General features: G+C 50.9%; 1 protein-coding gene across 4 annotated transcripts in view; it reads left to right on the forward strand.

The window, feature by feature from the left end:
- mpped1 (metallophosphoesterase domain containing 1) overlaps positions 1-20,913 on the forward strand; it is a 46,902-nt gene that overhangs the window by 8,505 nt on the left and 17,484 nt on the right. For all 4 annotated transcript variants that reach the window (XM_029247092.1, XM_029247093.1, XM_029247095.1 and 1 more), the window contains 2 exons: positions 1,647-1,828; positions 13,028-13,253. In XM_029247092.1, coding sequence (XP_029102925.1) covers positions 1,647-1,828; positions 13,028-13,253 — 408 coding nt within the window. The remainder of the gene's footprint in view (positions 1-1,646; positions 1,829-13,027; positions 13,254-20,913) is intronic.

Raw genomic sequence — 20,913 nt, forward strand, 5'->3', positions numbered from 1 at the left:
AGTGAAGAAATATTAAAAAAAAAGACAAAACAAGACAAGAGTAGCTCAAGATAACACAGGACAGTACAATATAGTAGTATTGAAAGTCAAGGTAATATTATAGTGCAATTTATAGTATAGGGGATATAACAGGAGCGGTACGATGGAGTAGTGGGTAGCGCTGCTGCCTCTCGGTGCTTGAGCTGTTCGAATCCAGCTCAGTCTGTGTGAACTTTGCATGTCCTCCCTGTGTCTCTATGGGTTTCTTCCCACAGTCCAAAGACACACAGATCAGGTGAATTGGCGATGCTACATTGACTGTAGTGCGTGAATGGTCAAGAGTGTATGTAGCTACCCTGTGATGGACTGGTATTCTGTTCGGGACGTATACCCCAAGCCTTGTAACGAGTGATTGTGGGATAGGCTCTGGATTGTCGTGATCTTGGCCAGAACAAGTAGTTAATGAAAATTGACTGATGGAGATATGATGTAAGAAATGGATGTTCAGCTTAACATAAGTAGCATAAAAAAGTGCAAGGTGGCAGTACAATTTGACAATCACGGTGCAGCAGATAAATAGTATGACTGTCGGGGGGTGAGATTGTTGGTGTTTCAGTGTGGTGATGGCTTTTGGGAAGAAGTTGTCTCGAAAACATGAGGTGTGAGTGGAAATACTCTGGTTGCGTTAGGGGTGTGAAGAGAGCATGAGCTGGATGGCTAGCATCCTTGATGATGGACTTAGCCCTTCTCTGACAGTGGGTGCAGTAGATGTCCTGAAGCTGTGGGACACCCAAGCCAATGATTTTGCTTCAGTCCTAACAGTCCTTTGCAGCAGTTTGAGATTCTTGGCAATCATGCTATGAAGGAACACTGTGATGCATCCTGTCAGGATGCCTTCAATGGTGCAGTGGGAGAAGTTCACCAGGTTGTTTTTTCCCCACCCCAAAGCTCTTTATCCTCCTCAGGAAGAACAGTCTCTGTTCACCTTCTTGAGGATGCTGCTGGTGTTAAGAGTCCATGAGAGGGCATCTGAGAGCTGGACGAACAGTGAGAACCTGAAGCTGCTGACTGTGTCCGCTGATGAGCCGCCAGTGTGGAGTGGGGTGTGATCTGACTGTCTTGTCGAAAGTCAGCGACGATTTCCTTTCTCTTGTCCACATTCATAACTTGGTTGTTCTCTTGGTACCATGCAGTCACTGTACCAGTCACGGTGGTGTCATCTGCAGGCTTGATAATGCTGTTACCCCCATGCTTTACTACACAGTGATAGATGAAGGGGCTGTATAAGAAGGTGCTGGAAGCAGGAAATAGTCCTTCAGTGCCCCCATGTTTTAGGAGTCATTCATTCAGAAATCCATATAATTCCAAAGGGTTCACAGGCTTTTTCATCACAACTGCGTCTGTGCACCTGTGTGAGCTGTGTGTTTTCCCGTAGAATATCCGTGGGCACTTCTGGTTCTTAAAGGCCACGGGCACTGCTGATTTCCACTTAATCCATTTAATCTCCAAAGTCGAATGCAAATGTTGATTCTGCTCACCTGCACCGATGTATGTAAACTGAACAGTGAAAGCACCCAAGATCCAGAGGTGCCCACCACTGCTGTAGACTCATCTGACCATAAGGGTTCAGCAGGTTCACGAGCGTCCTCCTCCTCTTGCTGCTGCAGGGTGGAGCCTTTGCCCCACGACACCCCAAAGCCCCCCGGCTACACCCGCTTCGTGTGTGTCTCGGACACACACTCGCGCACGGATGCCATGCAGATGCCCTACGGTGACGTGCTTCTCCACGCCGGTGACTTCACTGAGCTTGGCCTTCCCAGCGAGGTCAAGAAGTTCAACGACTGGCTAGGTAAGAGAGAGGGACGGCAGTTTTTGTCCCTCCTTCACAACACCACTACGTACCGTGATCTGCCGTCACCAAAACACCCGGCCTCACGCAACGGTCATGAACATTTGTCACAATGCAGCAGTGTATTTCAGCGTGGGACAAACAGTGACGTTAGACAGCTTCTAGATATCACACTGATTGTTTTTTAGTTTCACTTAGTGTTTTACCTAAAGGACAGTACCAACTTTAAGAAGACATTTCTGAAAAGCACATGAAAGTAAGGAGGTGTAAATGAGAACGTTTCTTTGTGTGAGATTTCGCTGCACCTGTGGTGCTCACAGGTTGAGTGTGTTCTGTGACCCATTTAGGTCTCCTGGTTATGACTAGATGAACACAAAAAGGAAGCTGTGCTTCACACTACCCCAGGCATGGCCCCTTTACCGTGTACTTAGACTGCAAGCCCAGGCTCTCAGCCGGCTTTCATCTGTTTGTGTGTGAAGCCTGTCTGCATGTCTATCCGTTACTCTATTATTACGTCCCAGGTGTGGAAGTCTGTTTGTATATGTGGCATGTTTGTATGTCTATTTTGTGTGGATGAATAGGTGTGGTGTGGCTGTTTGTGTGTTGTGGATGTAGCCCACGATAAACCAGCCTGATACACCAGGAAATGACAACACAGTGGTGGCTCCTCCAGCAGCTCTGTGTGCGTGTGTGTTTTGTGTTAGAGGAAGACCCTTGCGGATGGGATGCTCGGAGGAGAATGAAGCATCCCAGGCACCCCTACCAAGGTGTCGAATCAGAGGGGGGCACACAGCGCTGATAAGGATGGTTTTGGTGACATTCTTTCTGTCCTTTGCTTTTCCTGCAAGTCATCGTTTTACATGGATACCTGTCCGTCTTAAATTTAAATTTATTTATTTAGCAGATGCTCAGAAAATAAAAGCGCACTACTTCAACAGACAGAAATATCTGGATGCAGACACGTGATTCTTGAAATACAGTCAGTTTATCACATACTATTGTATAAATCAGTAGACATTACACTAGTATTACACTACACTAAGTATACATTTATTGAGCATGTAAGTGATAAGGGGAGAAGTGAATCCAAAAGAGATGTGTTCTGAGAACCTTCTTGAATGTTGAGAATGGGTTCAGTAGTTCTGAGTGAGAGGGGGAGGCCATTTTCAGCAAGATTCAAAAACCTTTGTGCTTTTGATATGGACCTCTTGTCTGTGGGACCATCAAGCGGGGAGAGGTCTATCTGTCTGATGTATAGCAAGCAATCAGACCTTTTCGGTATTGGGGAGCAGATCTGTTGATGGTTTTGTAGGATGTAACCAGAGTATTGAACTTGAAGTAGGGTACGGGAAGTCAATAGAGAGAGACAAGGAGGGGAAATACATGGGAATTCTTTTGCAGGTCAAACACATCTTGTGCAGAAGTGTTCTGTATTAGCTGGACAAGTTTGATGGCACAGGATATCACCATGGCCTGAACCAGAAGTTGTACAGAGTTTGTTGTGAGATAAGGGTGGATCTTGTAAATGTAATGCCAGAGATATCTGCAGGACTGCCTTATGGTTTTGATACGTCGAAAGGAGTACTGACTAGAGTCGATCATTACTCTTGGGCTCTTAGCTGATGAGATAGGTGAAATGAGTGAGTTGTCCAGTTTGATGGAGAGTTCTCGACAGGAAGACGGAAGAGCTGGGAGGTGAAGGATCTCTGTGTTTGAGAGGTTGAGTTGCAGGTGGTCATTAGATATCCAGGCAGAAATGTCTGAGAGGCAGGTGGCAGTGCGTGAGGAGATATCTATATCTCTGGGGGAAAGGAAAGGAAGACCTGGGTATCGTCAGCATAGCAGTGATAGGAGAATCCGTGGGAGGTGATGACAGAGCTGAGGGAAGAGGTGTAGATGGAGAAGAGTAGGGGGCCCAGTACTGAGCCCTGTGGAACACCAGCTGAGAGACTGAGTGGATGACCAGGAACCATGCCAGACCACCTGGTAAGATCTACCTTATAGGTAGGACTCAAACCATTTCAGTACTGTTCTTTTAATGCCAAACTGTCCAAGAGAGGAGCATAGAATCTAGTGGTTTACAGAGTCAAATACTACAGACGACTCAAGGAAGATAAGGAGTGTGGAGAGGGAGCTCATTCTAGCCGACCAGAGAGAATCTAATACTGCAGTTCTGGTGATATGTTAAAAGAGAGCAGTTCCAGTTTAATCTCTAACTTTGAATCCAAAATGATAATTGTGAAGGAGGTCATTCTGGGTGAGGAATGCAGATAGCTGATCATACGCTGCCTGTTCCAAAGTTTCTAAGAGAAAAGGGAGAAGAAAGACTGGTCTTTAGTTTTGGTCTGAGTTCGGATCTAGATAGGATTTCTTTAACAGCGGTGAGATGAGGGCAGATCTGAAGGCTGATAGGAAGCAACTAGAGGAGAGCGAGGAGTTGATGATTGTGGAGACAAAAGGGATAGGATGCAGGGGAAGGTCCTGCAGGAGTGGTGAAGGGATTGGATCAAGGGAGTAGGTGGTGGCTCTGTGTGACAGCAGGAGGTCTGAGATTTCAGTTTTTGATACGGTTTGAAATGTAGAGAATGAGGCTTTGCGAGGAGACGCGGCATGATCGGGGCAGGTGGGCGTCAAGAATTTGTCCATGATGGAATCGACTTCATCTCCGAAGAAAAAGGCAAACTCATCAGCGGCGAGAGAGGAGGGAGGAGGAGGGCAGAGTAGGGATAAGATGGTGGGGAATAGTTTGTGTGGTTTGTTAATTGCAGACTGTAGTTTGTTGTGGAAGCAGGTGGTTTTAGCCGAGGAAACGGCAGAGTGGAAGGTTGCTAGGAGTTCACTGTAAACCACCAGGTCTGTGAGACTCCTGGATTTCCACCATCATTGTTCTGCAGCAGAGAGTTTGGTCCCTTTGGCAGGGAATACATCTGACAAACATGAACAGGAATTGGGGCACGTTGGTCTGGGAGTTAAACCGAGAGAGAGGATCTACGCTTAGCTGTGGGTTCCTGCTGGACACTGGGCAAATGCGCTCGGAGCTCTTATTTATTTATTTTTCCCAGAGGGACTTGGCCATTTATTTCAGCGTTCCAGCTGCGAGAGCAGTTCCACGGAGAGCACACCGGCGCTTCCTGCTAGATTTTTCCAGCTGGTGTTAAACACACACATGCAGCACGCACTCCGCACCCTGGACCCACTTCTTACTGCGATCCTAGTCGGCGTTTGGCAGCAGTGGCCGGCATTTGGGCGAGGATCGCCCTGTTCTTTGAAGGACTGTGGACTTCTAAACTAGGGACTTGAGAAATCTGTCCTTATCATCTTGAGCGCAGTCCTTGCTGGATGGGGAGGGCACTTGAGACGCGGGGTACCCGCCTCTAAATGCGAAGATGCGGGGGGGGGCCCATTTTCCGGAAAAGCGAGGTGTCCCGCTTGTCCCGCAGGGCCCACTTTGTTCCAGTATTTTCTGTCTCCGTTCTTTACCGTACTGAATGACTTGTTTGAGAAACATCTGCTAGAACATCACGTGCAGTCAGCAGAATTCTAACGAGGCCAGGGGGTGGAAGCGTGGAGATGTGCGTGGAGACAGAACGGCTCGTTGCTGCCGGGTCCTTGCAGGACTTCCCTGAAAACTGGCTGTCTCCCCCCCTGCGGACGGCACGTCTGCAGTAGGACATTCGTGCCTTCTGTGGGGCCAGGACAACTAGCGATTGGGTGAGGTGGAGGGACAGGAGGAGGTTTTTTTGATCTGGTGCAGGGCAACATGGAATCGTGAGAAGGGCCAGCGAAGCCCAGCATGCATCAGTCCTCAATAAAACATTTATAAGCCTGTGTCCAAGTGTTTAAGTATGATATTTTCTCTCTCCCGTAAAGCTCCATTCACCCCCCCCAGCAACACGGTCCGCTGGGGACGCACCTTGTGGCCAACGCAGCCCTGATTCTGAGGTGTCCAGTGCCTTACGTGGAGTCCAGCTGTATCCCACGCAGGACAGCCCTGTTCAGAATGTGTTGTGCTGCGCTGAGGAGCAGGATGTTTTCTGTCCTTCAGCTCCCCAAAAAGTCGTCCTAGGTGGACAGATGTGGATGTCCCCAGTTTGCCGATCGGGAACAATACTGTTTTTGGGGGGGATCTCTCCAGGTCCTCTCCTGTTGGTCAGTTAGAGTTAGGCTGCAGTCTTCCTGTGACCTGTCCTGAAGGCCCCTGCCCCTGTTTGCTGCCCAGGCCCCTTTCCCCAGGCCTCTGTCTCCAGCTATAGGCTCCTGTCCTCAAGCCCCTATATCCAGGCCTCTATCCCCAGCCTCAGGCTCCTGTCCCCTGTCCCCAGCTACAGGCTCCTGTCCTCAGGCCCTTTTACTCAGGCCTCTGTCCCCAGCCCCAGACTTTTGTCCCCTTTATCCAGGCCGTTGTCCCCAGTTCCAGGCTCCTGTATTCAGGCCCCTTTCCCAAGACCCCTGTCCACAACCCCAGGCTCCTGTCCCCTGTCTTCAGCCTCAGGCTCCTGTCCGCTGTCTTCAACCTCAGGCTCCTGTCCCCCGTCCCCAGCCCTGCCGTATGCCCGCGCTAGGGAAAAGCAGCTCTTCTCCGACACTCTCCCGCACAGTGCGCTGACCATTAAAGTTTAATGAGAACTGCCTCTCTCCCCCTCGCAGGTTCGCTGTCTGTTCTCGCCGCCGCCGCCGCCGTTGTTTGTGCTGTTTACTCAACAGAGGGATTTGCTGCGGGATTTAATTGGGGGAACTTGACACACTTTTTCTGTTTTTAACATTAAAAACAGAGCGCGGTTGCGAGCCGCAGTGGCTTTGAGGCGCGGTCCTCCCTCTTCCGCGCGCGCCGCCTCGGCAGCTCCTGTGTATTTTCGGGGGCCCGCGCACATGCACACGCGTGCACGTGTGCGTGTGTTTTCCTTTTCATGTGTTAATATTGAATTCATCAGAGCATTTACTATCGCGGCGCTCCGCTTGCCTGTCTGCAGCAAGAACAGAAAGGCCGGTCGTGTGCGCGCCGCCTTCTTACCCCGCCGTCTGACTGCGCTGCCGCTTGCTGGGGAAACTCTGACTCTTTACTTGAGTTTGAAGTTTGTACCGCAAACGCTGTTGCCTTCTTCCGCTTCCCAGATGATATTTGAGTTTATTCTTCTCCCGCCGTCTTCGCGTGGCCCCGGTGCGACGGGCGCCTCGTTCGACCGTACGCGCCCCGCTCCGTCGGCCTAACGCTGGGCTCGTTTGCTCGGAGGTCGTCTCCCGTCGCGCCGGGTCTCGACCCCATCCGGTCGTTTCTGGCAAGATCCGCCGCCCCGGCGGGCCGCAGACTGTCGGAATCCACCGAGCGCCGCGACGAAAAAACGTGATCAAAGTGGCACGTTTCAAATTTCCGTGCCAAAGCGCAGGCCGGGATATTTTGAGCTTTGTTTTTCACGGCCAAACAGAAGTTCCACGCGGCGCAGATAAATAGTTTTCAGCCGTTCAAGGATTCCTGTCTTGTTTTTTTTTTTTTTTTTTTCCGGGGAGGAAAAACTTTTGTTTCCTGACAGACCCAGCAGATGCATTAATCACTGTAAGATAAGCCTTCCGTCCCGGTAGCCACGGTTGAAAAGCCACTGTAGATTTAAAATCGGCGGACTGGACCGAGATTTTTATTTTTCAACTTAAATTCGGAGCGACGCCGTGATTGGGAGCTGACAGAAGAGAAATGCTCCATCGTATTAGCCGAGATTAAGTGCGTTCTGCACAGTTGTGCTGCCTACTCTCATGTAGACTCGCCAACTGTTCTTACCGAGCAGAAACGCTTTAGTCATTTGGTTTCTATGATGGCAGCTTCTCGGTGACAAGTGATGGAGCCGAGCTAGGCTGCCGTGGCGACGGCGTCTGTTTACTATAAACTGCACATTAGACGGGCGCGGGGAGGGGACGGACCACCTACACACATGGCTCGGAGTTACTCGGCATAACTCCCAGTGCTCTCCGCACCCTGGGCCGCAGATCCGGGGCACGTGGGTGGCGTTTGGAAGCGATGTGCCACGTTTGCTGGGGTATTTTAAGCCCCCTTCCTTCACTGTCGCTCTCCATTTCCTGCTCAGGTGGGAGTGGTTAACAGGAGCCAGGATGGAGGAAGCGCTCCGATCGGCGGAATGTAATCACTCCTTCGGCTCGAGTCGGAGCCTGGCCGTCCGCCGGTCTTTTACTTATTCATTTATTTATTTTTCTAAACTGCCGGCGCCGTGTCGATCTTGCTGCCTCATGTGTCACGCTGCAGTCGCTCGGCGGACACTTCTGCCCCGAAGAGCGCAGCGTTGCTTCTCTTAAAGCTACGGCAGCGTTTGACCTCTTGGGACTTGCACCTACAACCCGTCAGTTACAATGGCGGTCAGTCTCCCGTTGCGCCGCGGATGTACGTGACGCACCGCGTTGCGTGGCGGGATCTGGAGACGAGGCAGACGCAGCGTTTTCCAGCTCGGGATGGTCCACGCTACCCACGAGGTCGTGACACGTCTGGTGCGGCCAGACACGGGGGTGGCTATCGACATGGTGCCAGAAGGGAGGGGGCCCCTCTCCCTCCCCCAGGCATGCTAATCCCTTTCGAGGAGCGGCAGATTTTTTGAGGATTTTCCCCTTCAAAGGGCAGGGACCACCCACGTGTGTACTGGCAACAAAGGTGCCAAGGGGGTAACATGCCGGAACCTTCTGCTGGAGCGCCTCTGCTCATGTTCTTCCTCTGAGTCCCTCTCTAGGTGACAATATGAGCCCATAGCGATGACGTCATCCCCTCGGGGGGGGGTGTGTGTGTGTGTGTGTGTGTGTGTGTGTGTGTGTGTGTGTGGGCTACTTTGAGTTTAGGACATGGGATTAGATGGTACATTGTTGTAGGTTTTGTATTCCGATAAAGGTTCAGACCACAGTGAAACTGTGTGTGTGTGTGTGTGTGTGTGTGTGTGTGTGTTTTAGAATGATTTAGCTACAGAGCTGTTGTCACAGTCTGAGCTCTTCGCTTCTCAGTATAATTGGTGTGGTGTTTCCGGATAAAAATTTATCAGTGTTTAGTAATAATTTGTTGTATTTATCTTTTTATTTTTTTTACTTTCTATTTATTTTATTCCTTTAGTTGGCGCTTTTCTCCAGTGACTCACAGCGTTCAGCTCTTTAGTGCTATTTACTCATTTATACGGGTAGGTAACTGCAACCTGTATTGCTAAGGTTTCATTTACAAGCATGGATAAAGACGAACAGCTATTTCAAAGAACAAAATGGCTTTCTGTGATGAATTTTGTTAGTCAAACAGTGTAAAATGTGTAAAAATGCAAACCGGAGTGAATGAATGAAGAGCGTAGGTCCTGGAAGGGGGTCACATGAGCACTACCGGGTTATGGGGACAGGAGTCGGAGCCTTTTTTTCTTTTTTAAAGAAGGTCACAGCTGTATGGGGGGGCACAGTGGGTTGAACCAGGTCCTCGGTTCAAGTCCTGCTTGGGGTGTCTTGTGACAGACTGGTGTCCCTTCCTGGGTGTGTCCCCTCCCCCTCCAGCCTTCCACCCTGTGTTGCCAGGTTAGGCTCCAGCTCCCCTTGACCCTATATGGGACAAGTGGTTTAGACAATGTGTGTGTGATAGCTGTATGCACTGAACTATATGGAAATGATATAAGTCTTAGACTTAGCTGGTGCCTCTTTCCAAGGCAATTTACAGCATTATGCTACTTACCCATTTATACACTCAGGTAATTTTACTAGAGCAATTTAGGGCAAGTACCTTATTCAAGGGTACAACAGCTGGAGGTGAGGTTTGAACCTGTAACCTTAGAGGTTTGAAGGCAGCAGCTCTAACCATTACACTACCAGGCACCTCTCCTTTGTTTTTCATGGTGAAGAGCTGGGATCGAAGTGTGTGTTGTGGCACCAGGGGCCAGGAGGGGGCCCAGGGGGCGTGCGGTGCAGGCGGTGCAGGCGGTGCAGGCGGCGGGCGGGAAACGTAACTGCACGTCTTTTTCAAAAGTCCACGTGAAGCATCAGGCGGGGCCACGTGCGCATCTGCGTGCGAGCGTGTACGCGCGCTTGTGTTTTATTTGATTAGCTTTTTAAGAGCCGGAAAAACGTAAAGGAGCGTGGCGTCGTAGGAGTGATTCAGGGCTGAAATTTAAAACTATTTGTTGCATGAAAGCAGCTTTTGAAACGCAAGACAAAAAGCGAAGAGGAGATGGTAGCTAATAACAACAGGCGACGCGCAGTCGCTCGCGAGACCAGATTAGTCTTTGAGCTGTGGGGGGAAAAAAAGCCCGCCTTTCTTGCACAAAAGCCTAATTTTCCCAAGTTTCCTTTATCTCTTTGTACGGGTGTGATTGATTGCGGCGAACGACTTTTATTTTTGTTTTGCTTTGTGCTTTCAGAAGAATTAGTTAATTGTGAAATGCTGTCCTGCGCTGTTATTGTGATCCTTTGAAGAGCTGTGGATTTCTGGTCGCTGCGGGGGAAGGGGAGGGGGCCAGAAACAGTCGTAAATATTACGTGGGAATTTAACGCGGCACGTCGAAGGCGGTCATTAAGACATAATTTGCGCCGGGCGGCCTTCCCGTCTTTCGGACGCCTCTCGCACTTTCATCAGCGAAGGCAGCTGCCGCGGCGATTCGGCTCGAGACGCGGCCCTCGCGCGCCCCGGTGAGAAGGAGCCCGGCGTACTGGTGGTACGCGTTATTAGCCTGGAAGCGGCATCCCACCCAGAGCAGAGCTTGAGGACCGCGGGAGGCGGGAGGCATGAGTAATTGCTCTGCCTGTTCCGTCCTGCATACTCAACACCTCTACGTTGGCGCTATTATTAAGAGCGGCAAGATTCCCGCTCCTGACGGCAGCTCTAAATCCCCACCGTTGCAGGCGTGGCAGTCACTCTGCCCTGCCGCTTGACCCCCTTTTCCTGCTTCCGCTTTCCCTCCGTGTCCAGCCAGTCGGCTGTTTCTCTCAGCTCCGCTCCGCTCCGCCGAGAACGTACGTTCGCGCCAAGTCGAGACGCGTTTTATTACGTCTCAGAAACAAGTTGAACAAAAGCATAGAATGAAAGTCATCTCCCTTCCCCGTTCATTTCGGGGATCTCGGTGCGTCTCTCCCGCGATGCCTCCATTTCCTCTCAACATCCCTGGTGTCTTTTATTTGGACTTTCTCTCTCTCTCTCTCTCTCTCTCTCTCTCTCTCTCTGTCTTTCTCTTGCGCCTTCAGTGACACTGCCCCAACCCCCGAGCACAGCTGACGAAGACGGTCCTCGTAGCGACCGTTTCCCCGCGCCGCTGAGGTCGCGACCAGCGCAACGTGAGGCCCAAATTCACATCCGCGTCACTCTGCGCTGCGGTTCCACCGCGGTGGATGTGTATTTACCGCCGTGTTTCCGTCGCAGGGTCGGCAGGCCGCTCTGAAGCACCCCGTCCTTTTTGTGCGTTTTCCCTCCAAATTCCAGTTAGCGTCGCACGCTAATGTTCTATAGCTCTTTGTGCAGCATCGTGTCCCGTTGCTAAAGAGCGACGCGCTGCAAAGGTGAGATACGGCGGAGAAATGCCGAGAAGCAGGCGGCGCGTTATTGAACTACGAGTCACGGGTGGGATTTTACCCGAGAACAAGGCCGAGGTTAGGATTTTAAGCGGCCGAGAGCCTGCGGTGAGCGCTAATCCATGTGATTGTGAGCCGCTGGCACCGCGGGGCCCTTCCTCCGGCACCCGAGTTCACCGCGCGTCCACGGGATGAATATAATACAGCACCGGCGCCAACAACAAGCCACGGTGCTGCTTTCTATCCCGTGTGGAGAGTTTAGACAACCCCGCTCCGGAGGGCCGTAGTTGCCGCAGGAAGCGAAGGACGGCAGGTGGCACGGTGCTTGGAACTGCACTCTTGCTGTAACGTCCTTCAGCAAAAACAGCGGGAAAAAAAAAAATCTTGATAAATCATTGTAAGCAGACCGACATTGTAAGTCGTTTCGGAGAAAAGCGTCAGCTGAATGAGTAAATGAGAATGTACCGGAACTGTAGCAGGGGTCTCGGTACGAGGCCTGTCGTGGCAGCGACCTCGCGGTTTGGTCGTGAGACAGCGGAGCGGCGTTTGGCCGCGTTCGGAGCCTGGTGCCACCCTCCCTCGGCGGAGTGAAATGGCCCGCTGTCAGAGCGCTGCCCAGAAATACAGCTGAATTCGCTGCTCCCCAACCAAAATTGCCTTATGTACGCTGCCGCCGTGTTGTGATTTGCTGTGCTGTTGAGCTCAGCGGTCCCCCTTCCCGCAACTGCACTTAATTGCCGCATTTCGGCGAATTCTCGCTCGGCACGATTGTTAAAGCGCAGAGTGATTAGGCTCCCTTCTCCTCTCTTCTGTATCGCTTAATGAGCGATATTTCCGGAATTCTCACGCTACTCATTCCACCCCGACACCACGTCGTTTCTCACCGATTATCTTTTAAGTAGCAACAGACCCTTAAATCTTCATCACTGAAGCCCTCGGGGTAAAATGTCATAACTTGCGGCTAGCTTTTGGTTTGGGCTTTGATCCTCATGTGAAACTTGTTTATTTTTCTGTAGGAATTATTAACTACATCTTAAGTTCTGTAGCTGCATTTATCTTTAGCAGTCTCACCTGATATTAAAAAACATTAAATACCACATGTCCTATTCTTTCCTTTTCTTGTAAAAAAAATATCAAAATGTGATTTTTCAAATTTTTTTTTTTTTATTATCACAAGAATATCTTAAAAATGTTTTTTTTTTTTTTTTTTGCAATTAAAATGTGACAGGCGATATTCTAAATGCAACATATATATATATACACACTGTATGTGCTATATATACTAAATACATATATATAAATTCAGTATATATATGTTTTTGTGAGGAGGACATGGTGGCACAGTGGGTTGGACGTGGTCTTGTTTTCCGGTGGGTCTGGGGTTCGAGTCCTGCTTGGGGTACCTTGCAACGGACTGGTGTCCCATCTTGCGTGTGTCCCCTTCCCTTCCAGCCCTTCGTCCTGTGTTGCTGGGTTAGGCTCCGGCTCCCCGTGACCCCATATGGGACAAGCAGTTTCAGATGATGTGTGTGTTTGTGTGTATATATATATATGTATACACACAATTTTTTTTTTTTTTTTATCGCATTCTCAAATGTCCTTCATTTGTCATAATGCAGCAAATACTCACAGGTTTGTGTTGCCCTCTACTGACCTGATGTCGGTTCATCTGCTCTGTTTTAGGCACCCTACCCTATGAGATCAAAATCGTCATCGCCGGCAACCACGAGCTCACCTTTGACCAGGAGTTCATGGCTGATCTCATCAAGCAAGACTTCTACTACTTCCCTTCGGCATCCAAGCTGAAGCCGGAAAACTACGAGAACGTCCAGTCCCTGCTCACCAACTGCATCTACCTGCAGGACTCGGAGGTGACCGTCAGGGGCTTCCGCATCTACGGTTCCCCATGGTGAGTGTTGGTCGCTGGGACACCGGCGCCTGGCTCCGTAGGGCACCACGGTCTCCAGGGCCACACCGCGGTCGTCTCCGGCCCCTATCACCAAAACCGAACCGTGTGCCTTGCGGTCTCTGGGACTCCTGGGAAATAAGCAAAGCCCCACCGGTGTCATGTTCCTTCGAAACCTATGGGATGCCACACTGTTGGTGACCCTGGTTTGACCTTTAGTGTTCCAGAGCCAACATACTGTGTCCAGAGGTGTTGCTGGACTGCATCCGGTGAAGGTGAGCTTCTGTCACCGAAGCGATGGGCTGCAGTGAAACACACTGCTTTGTGAATGCGGTGAAGGGCTTCCTCTCTAATTCTAGAGTGCCTTCAATCATGGTGTCGACACCCAAGTCAGACATGAAAACCTGCTTCTAAAATGTCATTTTGATCTTGGCTTCGGGCTCTGAGTGTTGGTCCACCCCCTCCGCCAGGTTCGACACGGGCCAGGAAGCCGCTCGAGCCGAACGTCGAGTCCGTCGTCTCCACGCATCGCGCGGTAATTGCAGCGCGAGCGGCGTGCATTTCGATTTGAAACGTTTGTGGCCACGGAGCGCTTCCTGGGCGAGATCCAAGGCTGGAGAACGGCGGAGCGTGCGCTCGCGCAGGTTTGCCGGAGGTCACAGCTGCCTTTGATTTGCCGGTTTGTTTACCCACATCCACGGCGACGTGCGTCGTTTTCGAGGAGTCATTAATACTCGTTTGCCGCGCGCTTGCCTTTCGTCTGCGCTCCCCGGTGCAATCTGGAGCCAAGGGCACGCAAACCGGCCTCATGTTCGTTTGTGCAGTTCTGAGGGAAGCTGCCCGCTGTACGGAAGCGCGTCGTGCCGACCCAATAAAGCCCTTCATTGTGGGTCGGAGCAGCGGTGGCGCTCTGCCCGAAGGGCGGCGCAGCCCTGAAAGACAATTCCGGCTGCAAGTGTTTCGTCCCTGTGCCGCGCTCTCTTTTCTGTCTGTCTGTCTGTCTGTCAGCCTGTCTGTTGACCCCCCCCAACCAGCATGCCGTTGGCTCGGGAAGTGGGATGGCTGGTGGCACACACCACCCCCCACCACCCTCCTCATCTCCATCAGGAACAGTGGGACAGAGCTGCTAAAATCTGGTCTCCATGGTGATTTCTTTTCACAAACGAGCTGGATTTATGGACCGCAGCCCGCGCCCGCCTCGGGCCGTTCCGTTTTGATGTGCGTCTCGGCTGAATCAGCTGGAACCCGGGAGCGAGGATCGCTCTCTCGCTCGCTCATCCGTCTGCACGTCCGTCCGTCCGTCCGTCCACTCACTGAGTCACGCCTGCCACCCCTCCCTCCATCCCTCTGTCCCCGCATCTCTGCCTCTCTCCATCTCACCATCTCTCCGCAGACCAGTGTAATAACCGGCACTCAGCGTGGCACTTTTATCTCCCTCTCCCATGGTGCACCACGCTGATCGCGCTCGGTCTCATCGACCAGATTTCACCCCCAAACGAAACGCACTCCCTCCCTCCCTCCCACATCTCTTTTGCCCACCTAAATGAAATCTTGGCAAGCGGCACGTCCCCAAATCCTAACGATTAGTCATTTTCCGAAACCGAGAATCAAAAGGACGGGGGGGGAACCCCCCCCCCCACAGACGGTAACGCAAGTTTACAAGTAATTTGTCATCCACACATCATGGCCTTCCCACATTTCAATACAGAAAGGAGGAGGGTTCGGGGGGGGGTGAAAAACCCTGCAACCAAAATAAAAGCTCGCGCTCATGTGGGAGGTGTTGGAATTAACAATAGGTGTCCTTTGGAAACCTCGGAGCACAAACGCGGCTGAGCGTCACACTCACGGAACGACTCCGAGGGATGGGAAGGTTTCGGGGGAAAGATGTTTTTGTAAGGTTCCCCTTTCCACTGCTTTTATTTGTACCTGGTGCTCCGGCCTTCTGCCTCCCGTCCTTTGGCTCTTTTTCCGTCTTTCTCTCTCTCTCACACACACACGCACACACACACACGCTCATGGATGTGCGCACGCGGTGTTGTGATTGAGGGCGACTCAGAAGAACAGCGCCAACATAACGGCAGCCTGCGTGTTTGTTTTAGGCGGGGACAGAGTTGGGCGCATGCAGGCACACAATGCACCCGATCATTTAGACAATTAAGGGAATTACACACCGCACAGCGGAGTGTGTGGCGCTCGGAGAAAGATCGCAGCCGTCGACTTGGACCCTGTTTTGATTCATTAGATTAGGAGAGTGAAGTGCCACGGAGGGCATATTGATTTGGCCCTTAGCAATAAAGCGCGGCGCGAGTACAGTGCTCAGACCGCACAACACACACATACGCACGCACACACATGCAGCCTGTAGGGTTCTTACTGCTCCGTTCTTCAAATGGAGTTTCATCTGTACCTTCTGGAACAGATAACTTGCGATCACACTAATCGCGTCGTATACTGATACCTGGTAGATACTTGCATAGGAGGTCAGGGCTGTTTGACAAGTGTGTGTGTGTGTGTGTGTGTGTGTGTGTGTGTGTGTGTGTGTGTGTGTGTGTGTGTGTGTGTGTAAATGGGTTCCTGGCGTTTTGAATCTCTAGGTCTGGCTGAGGAAATCGGACCCGTGCCTCATTCCTGCTTGCTGCTTTATGTTGATGTGATCGTTATGTTTGAGGGGCTATATTAATGTGTGTGTGTGTGCGTTGGAAGGGGAGGTGTCTGACACGATGAAACACACTTTCGGCTTGTGGCGTCAGACAAAGGAACGCCGCACCCTTGGCTTTTCTTATGGAGCCGTGAACTTGACTAGGTCTTTGCGAAAGTGGGATGATGCATCTCGAAGACAGCACACACACAGAGTGTGTGTGTCTGTGTGTGTCTGGCTGCTCAGGGAGGGTGCAGGTTGTCGGGTAGGTGCTTTTAAAAATTAAAATGGAGGAAATGTTACCCACTCACTCCGTGTGGAATCATTAACGAGAGATGCAAAAGACTTCTTAATTATATTTTTTAATTATTGAGGATTTGTGCCGCCTCTGTAGTGGCCCAATTAAAAACACCTCATCAGAAAAGGGTCCCTTTTCTCTGCATTTTCTGCAATTCTCTTTTTTTTTTTTTTTTTTTTTTTGGTAAATGAACCACCTTCACCTTCAGTTTTCATGTTGCTTTGCAGCCTCAGTAGGGAAGGAGTTCGCCGGAGCTGCCCGTACCTCTGAGTGCTGCTCCCGGATCGATTACTCATGTGTGGCACAGTGATCTGTGGACTTTGTCTCTGTTACTGAGATTTTTTCATTTAGCTGATGCTCTTCTCCAAAAAAAAGTTCAACATTAAGCTACTTAGTCGTTTTACCCATTTACATTTATTTACTTAGTAGACGCTTTTCTCCAAAGCAACTTCCAGTGGATACATATATAACTGGAGTTATATAGCTGGGTAATTTTACTACAGCAATCATTGGTTCTAAGTCTCTTGCTCAAGGATACTACAGCAGGGGGTGAGACTTGAACCTACAACCTTTGGGGCCAAAGGCAACAGAAATTCAGGGTATGTACCTCAATGGAGGGCACTGCGGCAGGGGGTGGGATTCAAACCTGGATCCAAGCAGCAGGACTAAGCGCTGTGCCACCTGCTGACCCCTCTGTCCCAGTTCACGTTGTAGTTCTATGACCCCGCGCTGTCGTACAGCGATGCTGTGGAAGTCGGATCGCTAAGCTCCGCCTCCATGGACTCGTGACCAGAGGTGTGCAGGTGAAGCTCGGCACCAAGCGGACTGTCAGTATCAGTGCTCTCCAACAGGGGGAGCACTTTGGCAGCCCTGTAACAGTGAGGTTTTCTGGGAGGGTGACCGAGGGGAAATATGGAAAAGACTCCATGTTTGTCCTCCTCATGTACAGGGTGGTGCACAGGAGGTCCCACGGTAGGCTCCGCCCCTGATGACCGACCGACTTTGGCTCCTCCCCATCATCAGTACCTCATGAGCTCTGAGAGTAAAGCCCCATCGCAGGAGTGAGGACTTCGGGACAAAGGCACTACTGGCGATAAGTCCACGTTGACCACGTGTTCTGGAAAGTTCTGTCTTCCACTTGTATTTCTCTCCTTCCAGTTGACGCCGTTTTCTTGCTGCGCCGCTCCCTCCCGTCTCTCCCCGCTGCGCTGTAAGTGGCGCCAATTACGAGGCCCTACGAGTGAACGGGCGCATTGTTATGGAAATGCTCCGCTAGGTGGATGAGCGCGACCAGGAGGAAACGCTTTGTGTGTCCCTTCCACTGGGGCGTTTCTTTTAAATTACCTGTAAAATGGTCTCCGGGGGGCTGTCGGCCCCCCTCTCCCTCGCTCGCCCGCCCCTCTCTGGGGTGGCGCTCTGCTGCGGGGCATTTCTTTTCAACGCCGCGCCGCTCCTTTCCACCGTGTTCCGCGGGTGTCATGGTCACCGTGTCCATACGCTGTCACGTGTAATAGTCCTCTCTCCCACGTAGTCCCCGGCGTGATGTTTAAATGCTCGAACTTTATTGTGAACGCTCATGTCGTTGTGTGAAGCCCAGATGGGGGGGGGGCTGCGCCCGCAAGTCCCCAAAGCGCTGGAAGCTCACGCAGTTTGGCTGCAATGCAGACACGCACACGCTCGAAGCTTAAAGCCTTCCCAACACGCGACGTGGAAACGCCACCGTGTGCTCAGCGTGTCTGTTACGGGCTGCCTTGGTGTTTCTGGTGCGTGTGGTTCACTGGGGGGGGGGGGGGGGGGGCAAAGTGCCACGTCCTCATGTCTCACCAGGCCATTGGGGATGGAGTGGCTGGGCAGCGGCATCGTAACAAACAGCGCTATGCAAGGGCATTTGTACACTGTGGTACAATCCTACACTTTTAGCCACCTCTATAGGTACCGTTATTGTTGTTATTATTATTAGTGTTACTGATTGTTAATCAGCCATTGCTTTTATTCAATGCAGATTAAAGTGTTATGTTTGTGCACTAAGCCACTTACAGTGATTTACCCATTCGCACAGCCGGGTAACTTACTTTGTCAGTGCAGGGTAAATACGTTCATCAAGGGGACCACAGCAGGAAGGCGATTCAAACCCAGGTCCTTCGGCTCTAACCACTGTGCTTGAGTACTAGCAGGGCCCCTTGTGAGACGTGAGCCTACAAGGTGTTGGCGCTCAGTGCGGGTTGTGGACCCCCAGGACGTCAGGGTTAGGACAGGTCTCTGTCCCCCTGGCTGTCCTCCACACCAAGCTTACCTTTGGCAGTGTGGCCTGCTGGACTCTGAGAGCTGCCCACAGTGGTGTGGTTTCCAGACCTTTTTGGGTGCCAGAAAGTACCGCATTCCGTCGTAGGAAACATGAATTGATGGTCCGACAGAGGAGGAGGACAAAGCTCAGTTTGGGGGTGTTATTATTAGTTTGTACCAAAAGGCTGCTGTGTCTTCTTACCCTGGTGAAGACCCCCAGCGGAGCAGAGGACACGACTGCTGCTGGTCACAGAGGCTGCGGTTCAGCGGATGCGGTCAAGGAGAGGGGCCTGGGCTTTCAAGGGTTAAACGGGAAGTTGGAGGACTAGTAAAGCCATAGTTTTTTTTTTTTTTTTCTCTTTTTTTTTCCCAGAACTTTAAAATAATTTGCGTCTCCTGGGTTTTTACGCATTCTAATTTCCAACTAAATGGGACATCTGTTTGAGAAAAGGAAGATTTGCCTCGGTTGCCAAGGCAACTATCACTCCGTAGGAGAAAAAAAGCGCTTTCAACAGCTTTACGGACAGAATTAGACAGAATTTAGTAGATGTAACATTCATTATTTTTGCAAGACAAACAGTACTGAAACACTAATGGCTGCATAGATTTTTTTTTCTCGCCGCATCGTCCAGAACTGCAGTCTCAACAGTATAAAAGTATAAACTGAAATAAAATGGATGTGTTGCTTTGAGTTATGCCACCAATTAGAAGGGAAAATTATACCGAAAAGCAACACAAACATTTTAACCCCCTTATCTCTTTAAAGATGACTTCATTCTTCGGGGTAATTTGTCATTATTTGAAAGGAAGAGCTTTTCGGTGTGTAGAACTGAAATAAATATCTGTTTGCATGCGATTCCTGCGTGTCTCGAAGCAGTATGGTATACAAACGGTTAAAGTGCGCGTTAGAAGCTGTTATAAATATTTATATTAATGTAAAAAAAAATTAAGAAAATAAGGACATGTTAATGACAGTAATTTTTCACTAAATACCTTGTGAAGGAATTTTGCCCTATTGCGGCACGTCGCGTTGAATAAATGATGAGGGTGCAAGTAATATTTGCAATAACTCCTAATGTTATTATAATTGTCTCTTCGGCCGAATTCAAACCAAACCGTAAGAAGACGGTGAAGGAGTCGGGAAACACGGGTGCGAGTGTGTGGATGCGGTGCCTGGTTCACGTGCTGCGCTCCTTTTGTCGGGACCTTTGATCGGGTCGCGCGCGGGCCGCCCGCTGCTTGTCGCGGTGCGTTTCCCCCGGAGACCGGAGACGCCACACGTTTTCCAGCCGAGCCCCCATGAACTCGGCCACCGCCAGGGTACGAGTGCGCGGTAATTGTTGCGTAGAGGTAAAAATTAACTGACGACGGTAAACGTGGCGAGCAGGCAATTAAAGTGGATCGTGCAACATTTTCGTCATTTAGATACAGCACGGGGGAAAAAAAAAAGTGTTCGTTTTGTCCTGCCGGAGAGGTACCGTCCTCGCCGTGGCGTGGCCCCGGCATCCGATTATGTCTTCAAATTTGTGCGTTATTATTATTATTATTATTATTATTATTATTATTGTTTTTGGGGGAACAGTGTTTCCGCTGCCCTCCCGCAGTCGACTCTGCTCTTTGTGTGTGTGTGTGTGTGTGTGTGTGTGTGTGTGTGTGTGTGTGTGTGTGTGTGTGAGAGTGGTGTGTCTGTCCGCTGGGTTTCCTTCACACGTGTCACACACTCGGCGTGTTTGCTCAGCGTCTCATGCACTTTCTCCCAGTGGAGAGAAATTATCCCGCGTTCCCATTATAAATGATTATTTCCCCAGCACCGTGCGTGCAGCGGGTAAACGGTGTAAAATTAAGACATTGTCTGTGCGTGATAGATGCCGTGATTAGATTAAACAGCAAACACTTCGCGAGGCGCGATAACGTCGGATTCGTGCGGCGGAACGAGATCCCGATCGGACGCGACCGCGGCGCCCGCGAGACGGTGCAGCTGTGGGGCGCGCGCTTCTTCTGCGTCCAGAACGCGCTTTCGCCGCTTCGGAAAACACTTTCTAGAAGTTCTCTTGTAGAGGTCCCGGTCCTGGGGAGAACGGCATGTGTGGGAGCATCCAGTCCTGCTCGCTGCCCCCCCTCTCTCTCTCTCTCTCTCTCTCTCTCTCTCTCTCTCTCTCACCCCCTCCCTCCCTCCCTCGCTCGCTCTCCTCTGGAGGCCAGTTGGGCCTGGCTCACACCTCTCCGCTCGCGAGCACAGCAGACCGATCCTCGCTCCAGGCGCCACCATATGACAGTCGTTCCACAGTCCTCTCCCTCCTGCACCTGCTCCAAAAATGCCACATTTTATCATGGTGGGGTTCTGGCACCACCCCCCCCCCCCCAACTCCTCCCAAACCCCCACATGGAGGGGAATGTCAGAAGAGCCAGTGAGCGCATGAAGACACCACGCAGGAGCTTGGCAG

Source organism: Scleropages formosus, chromosome 21, assembly GCF_900964775.1.
Source record: "Scleropages formosus chromosome 21, fSclFor1.1, whole genome shotgun sequence".
Lineage (NCBI taxonomy): Eukaryota > Metazoa > Chordata > Actinopteri > Osteoglossiformes > Osteoglossidae > Scleropages > Scleropages formosus.